The sequence below is a fragment of the Mastomys coucha genome, unplaced genomic scaffold (genome assembly GCF_008632895.1).
Source record: "Mastomys coucha isolate ucsf_1 unplaced genomic scaffold, UCSF_Mcou_1 pScaffold18, whole genome shotgun sequence".
Classification (NCBI taxonomy): domain Eukaryota; kingdom Metazoa; phylum Chordata; class Mammalia; order Rodentia; family Muridae; genus Mastomys; species Mastomys coucha.
This window is the reverse complement of record NW_022196900.1, coordinates 9,464,386-9,470,909: the sequence shown is the minus strand read 5'-3', so window position 1 is coordinate 9,470,909 and position 6,524 is coordinate 9,464,386. Positions and strand designations below refer to the sequence as shown.

Below are 6,524 nucleotides of genomic sequence, written 5' to 3'. Positions count from 1 at the left end.
CACGCACGCACGCACGCACACACACACACACACTCTAAATAAATCTAAGTTTATTTAATCATGAAATGCATATAACAAACATGGATTTACTTACTGGATGTTAAAATAAAAACTATATTACACTGGAGAAGTCTCATTAAAGAGAAATAAATGCAACAAACAAACAAAGCTGCAGATGCTGAGGTGTGGGGAGAAAGGAGTATAAAGAATGAACATCAAGCCGGGCAGTGGTGGCACATGCCTTTAATCCCAGCACTTGGGAGGCAGAGGCAGGTGGATTTCTGAGTTCGAGGCCAGCCTGGTCTACAGAGTGAATTCCAGGACAGCCAGGGCTACACAGAGAAACCCTGTCTCGAAAAAAACAAAAAAACAAAAAAACAAAAACAAAAAAAAAGAATGAACATCAAACAGAATTTACAGAAAACAAAACAAAACAAAACAAAAACAAAAACAAAGATCTCAGGATGTGTGGTAAGAAAATAAAACTTCAATATTTTACTCTGAGACATGGTGTCTCAGAGAGATGGTCTTGGGATAAAGATCAAGCCAAAAGAATGGCTGTATTGCCTTTTATAAAATGGAGCATTTGAGATTTCTAAGACCCTTAGAACATCCTCTCAGAGAATTATGAGACACACAGGAAGCCTGTTTGGGAAAGAATTATGGATACAATTTTCAGACCATGAAATAGACTTTGCAGAGGGTGTCTTCCTGAGATGCTCATATCACAGAGGTCACCATGAACTTGAAATGGGAAGACAGTTTAAAGCACAGAGAAGCCCAGGGAGTCCATTTTCTGTAGGCAGGAAGTAGGCTGAGAAAGCCATTCTGCCTCAGACATGGGCTGTTTCTTAGGAAAAGGAAGGACTTCTCAAGAGTAGGGCACAAGGGGCCGCTGAGGAGTCTGATCAAGCCTTGACAGGGCAGGGCCTGGTGATCCGACAAACAGGCTTTCTGAATTGCCATGGGCTGTGGCCAGCTGTGCCTCCTACTCCACCTGAACAAGACTATCAGCTGTGCTGGTCTGTTCTCACATCACTGACATGACTCAGGCATGTGAGAACATGGACAATGCATCTCTATTGGTTGGATGATATTTGAACTGAAAGAGTCCCGCATGGGAACCTTCAACACACCTGGACTTCAAGCCTGATGATGCAATTGTTAGGATGAGATTCTGGGTCAGAGACAGGAATAAGTAAGACTACCTCTCATGTCAGAAACACATAAACAAGCTATGACCCAAATGGAGATGTGACCACTCAATAGCCAGAAGTTCCTCTCCTCCCCATACAAAGTGGGAGTCACACTGCTCAGTCCGGGATGTCTCAAAACTCTTGTTGATTAACAGAGCATGGCATGTGCATTCTACAGCTTGTTTCTTAAAGGTCTTGCAGTTTCTGCCTTTGTTTCCCAAGAATAATGTGTAGGGTGTAGGTCTAGCTTGCTGGTGGATGGAAGGACATGTGGAATCCCAAGTGATAGCAGCATGGCTTCCAGACACCTGAGGCAGCCTGTCTGAGACAATGCAATTCAACCTGCTCTCCACCTGAGGAAGCCACAGAGCGCCCGTGGAAGCCTGCTAAGGAACTGGTAAACCACAGAAGCCTGGGGAATGATGACTTGGTGTTCTAAGCAACTTAAGTTTTAGTGCAGTGTGTCACCCAGCAATTGCAGTCTGCTGGGAACGGTAGACAAGAACAGTGAGGATGAATTTCAGAATAGGCATGGCTAGGAGGGGATGGCCATAGAACTCAGAAGCATAGCCTTGTTTAGAGAGGGGATGTGGTTGTGCTAAAGAAGCACTTTTTATTCACACAGTAACAGAGACGATGTTAAGTGCAAGGTCCTAAGAAAGAACTCAAAGAATTTAACATGGTGGCCACATCATGGGCAATGCCAGCTAAATGAATCAGTGAGTGAATAAACCACCACATGACTTGAGGTTTACCATGGGGATACACTGACACTGTAGTGGACAATGGAATCCCAGAAACATTTGGACAGTTATGTATGGTTAGATTAGAAACTTGGCTTAGTACAAATGCTGGTTACTAAAGATGTGCAGGTCATGGGCCAGAATAAATCCTAGATTGTTTTATTTCTATCCATAACTACCTTGTAGGGCAAACACTATCCTTCCATCTTATAGCTAAGTTTACTGAGGTCCAGAGAGACAAACTAAGTGACAGTGAGATCGCAGAGACTTCTTCATAATAACTTACACTAAGATGTTTGCTTTTTAAAACCCTATCAGCAGTTGCCTGTAGATTTGGGGAGCCTCTCATCACTCTAATTTGGAAGAACAGTTCAAAGTGCTGAAACTGCTTTGTGCAAACTGTGGTCCATGGTGAATACCCACTTTCCTTCTGGGAGTCAGGACTTGGGTATGCACTAAGCAAGAGTACTTCTGTGGAAAATCATGGAGTCCTAGGCTCAAGGGAGCTTTTCTGGAAGACTAAAGGTTGTGAAACTGGTCATTACAATTTACTGCTAAAGTAACTCTGTGTGTGTGTGTGTGTGTGTGTGTGTGTGTGTGTGTGTGTGTGTGTGTGTGCACATGTGACTCCTAAGAGAGATTTTCTAAAAGCCCGCTTCTGGTTTCCTCTGGCCTTTGTGTGGAGAAACTTTGCTGATTTTGTGTTGGGTACTGTAACAGGATATCATAGCTCTGAGTACAACTATACACCTGAATGTTGTGAGTTTCTCCCACCAACTGATTCTTGGGGACTCTTGACACCAAATGAACTACAAATAGGATAAATCAGAAACCCACAGTAAGACATACTGACCTTTTGAAAACTAAAAATAATGAACATCTTGAAAACAGGAATGACATGCTACCCAGGAATATTCCTGAGTAAGACCACTGTGAATGACAATGGCTTTCTCATCCAGGACTCCAGAAGGAAGGGACATAAGATGATAAAAACAATGGCTAAGCATGGAGTCTAGGTCTGGCTGATTGACTCCAAGAGAAAGTCATAACAGCAAACTCAAAAAGGGGGAAAATACCAAGACTATGTTGTGGGTAGACCTGAAGAGAAGGGTCTTCAGTCCAAAGGAGAATGATAAGGGTAGGGATCTTAGAGCATCAGAAAGAAGAGATATCAACAGAATGACAGAAATGATTAGTTGATGACAGAAATGAAGATGGTAACAGTTGATCTTCACCAGTGATATCTATTTAAAGATTTGTTTTAAAGATTAGGTGTATTTATGTGTCCATGGGGTGGGGATATGTAAATGTTGAGTGCACGTACCCACAGAGCTCAGAAGATAAGAGTCAGCTTTTCTGCAGATGGAGTTACAAGCGATTTTAAGCAACCTGATATGGGTAGTCCCAGCGAGGACAGTTAAAAGAAGCACAGCAATCTAAGTGAGAGAGTAGTTTCAACACTTTGTTCAGTGGTAACATGGTGATGCCAGCATACTGCAGCAAGTCACCTGAGTAATATCCAGAGTCACAGAGCTAGACAAAAGCAATACACTCAAACACGCCATAGATCAATTTGGATAGATGCCTAAAAAATGTTCTAGTGAACTATAGTGAGGCAAGAAAAAGAAGCAGAAGACTGAGAACCAAAGGAGACAACACTGAGCACACCATGGCAAGCTCAGTACTTCTGTAATAAGTGCCAGGCCAAAAGCCCAGTTCATGGGCTGCCGTCAGAATGCGCAGTCCAACTTACCACTTGGCTTTCTGGAGGGTGCTCCCTGAAGGTCTGAGGAAGAATCCCCGTGGGAGGCTCGGCCTGGACATCGGCTTGGAGGCCTGCTGTGTTCTGGGTCAGGGCCCTGGACAGTGTGGCTAGCAGGTGGCTGTTTGCTAGGGGCTGCACTCTGCTTGCTGGGCTCATTCTGAGGGCTGGGTGGACAGGGGAGGACTTGGGGTCTGAGAGGATCTGTGTCCAGCTGTCCTTTTTGCTGTTCAGCTTCCTTCCTCTTGTTTTCCTCCTCCCGTTTTCTGGAAACAAAGCCAAACAAGAGGAAAAAGTCAAAAAAGCCTCACCTGCTTGAGAGTTATCGAGGTGGACTGAAATGTCAAGAGGAGCTACCACACCACAGGATGGATATAGAAATGCACTTTCTGAGATGGCCTTCTTCTCTAAATATAATAGCAACCACCTCCTTGGACCAGGCCTGACAGGATGTAGCCTAAAACCATCACAGACTGCTGCACTGCTGAGATATACACACCACCTAATCAGGTTACTGGCCTGTGTGATTTACAGATTCTGCTTTTCCTGGAGCTAACAGAAACCCCACCCCTTCCTCTCCTGCTCTGGAAAGCACAGCAGAATGCCACTAAGGACCACAGTCCCAGGGACTACCTTGAATCTGCTTTACTTATAAACAGATCATCACAAACAGAAACGATGACAGGGAAAACTGCAGACCCCTCACAGCTCCAGCCAAGGAGCCAAGCAGAGACCCATTGCAAGTGAGTCCTCTGTGACGACCTTCAAAATCCAGACACCAGCAGTGCACCAGTGGCTCAGCTCAGGCGGTGGGCAACAGTATGAAAAAGTGTGGCAGGAGAGGCCAGGTCTAGAGCCCAGCAGCAAGAAAAGGCATGCCAGTCAATAGTCCCAGAGAGCTGGCTTAGGCCAGGAGTAGAGAGGGGTTATGGACAGGACCTATTTGATCAGTGCAGCTAATTGTAGGGATCCCAAGGGAAGGAAGAAGGAAGATCTTAACATTTTCTGAGGCTCTTCTCTATGGGCACTGAGGACACAGAATGAACACTGTAGGACTCAGGTCCACCTTGGGTAGAATTTTCTACCCAGGAAGGGACAGCTAAGAAAAGAGAAACCTACCCTATCATAGGAGAAATATGATAGTAGTGTGCCTACATAAAAGTGGTGAATTCTGTGTGGTGGAATCTCTTGCCCTAGCTTCTAGTGCTAAGGTGAGCAGGTGCCTGGTGGGAAGAGGGAGGAGCCAGGCCTGGCCTGCTGTGCTGACACCAGAGTGGATCAGCTTCCCAGATTAGACCGCTCCTCACACTCAGCAAGACAATCTAGTCACTACTTATGAGTCCATTAAAGTGGAGTGATGAGGGAGAAGTCGAGAGAAGCCATGCTGGGGGTTTGGAAACCTGCTAAACTCCTCCTCTGTGTAGAATGCCTCTAATTGGGAGCCCACTGGGTCTCATCACAGAGAACACAGTCAGGTAGGTTGGGATAAGTCCTGTTTTGATTGGCTCTGGTTTTGCTCTACTTCTGCCAAATTGCTGCCACTAGAGTATGTTCTACTGCTGCTGTAGACTAGCTTGGCAGCTGTCATAATTGAGGGCTGGGGTCCACATAGATGCTAGTAATGCTCAACTCAAGGTGACTGACGGGTGCTATTGAGTGGACAGTCTGGGATATGGGTTATACTTCAGAAAGTGGGAACATCTGGGTGGCTGCAGTTCTGCTAAATGATCAAGGCAGGGAGAGGGAGCCTTGCTCTTCATGTGGTGCAGATGAACTGTGTGGCTTTAAGGGAATGGTGTTGGATATTTCCAGACACATGACTACGGCTTCTCCATGGATCTTCATAATAAGAGGGGCTCACAATTGATGGATGAGATTTTATTTTTTGAGCAATTATTTATTTATTTTAAGAAACCAAACAATTCTACTTAATTTAAGAAGCCACAATGCAGCCAGGGGGCAAGCTCTGTTACCACAGACCTTCCTGGGCCTCCAGTAAGGTCAATTACATTGATAAATGGCAGGTAGCCTGACAAAGGGATGGGATGTGTAAACATCAATTAGGCTGCTTTCTTTGGGGAGGAGATGTGTTTTATTTTTATTTTTGTAGATCTAAATAACTGACATTTAGGTTATTTAACTCAGCCTCAGGTGCAAGAATATGAATTTTTTTAAACATAATGATGTCATTTAAAAAAATTAATTTTTTTTTAAGTTAAAACTTCCAGGTGTCACAGATAACAAAGGTCTGGAATCCTTGCCCTTCCCAGTCCTCCTGGATCTGGCAGGGGTACGATTTGTCAGCACCTTGGGTCTTGAAGGGGAAGAAATGACAATTTCCATCTTCTAACACATCACTAGCCCACCTCTTGTTGCTCTTTAAACCTGTCAGGGACTGATTTGCTCATGCTTACCATGTGGGGGCTGGAGAACCAGATGCACAAATACACAAGCACCCCAGTGCATCATTGTGAGGATAAGGGGCGTGTGAATGCATGGGCTGCCTTGAGAAGGACAACCAAGTTAGAGTGCTGCAGAGACTCACAGATTGGGATGGAAAACGTCTACGAGTGTCTGCTCAGTGATAGTTCATGCAGATTCTTAGCTTGACGAGATTAAAAACAACTCAGGTCAATGAAGCACACTGCAGGGTATATCTACGATGGTGGTTTTGAGAGACAGCTCCTGAGGTCTCTAGTAATGAATGGATAAATCTTGGTCGTTCGTACTGTAAAGAGGGGGCCTGGCTGGAGGAAGTAGGTCACTGGCGCTGGGGGGCTGGCTGGAGGAAGTAGGTCACTGGCGCTGGGGGGCTGGCTGGAG

At 45.0% G+C, this 6,524-nt stretch overlaps 1 protein-coding gene across 5 annotated transcripts in view; it reads right to left on the bottom strand.

Annotated features, from left to right (window-relative positions):
• Window positions 1-6,524, bottom strand: part of Invs (inversin) — a 150,593-nt gene that overhangs the window by 11,872 nt on the left and 132,197 nt on the right. For all 5 annotated transcript variants that reach the window (XM_031377361.1, XM_031377360.1, XM_031377362.1 and 2 more), the window contains one exon: window positions 3,693-3,967. In XM_031377361.1, the coding sequence (XP_031233221.1) occupies window positions 3,693-3,967 (275 nt within the window). The remainder of the gene's footprint in view (window positions 1-3,692; window positions 3,968-6,524) is intronic.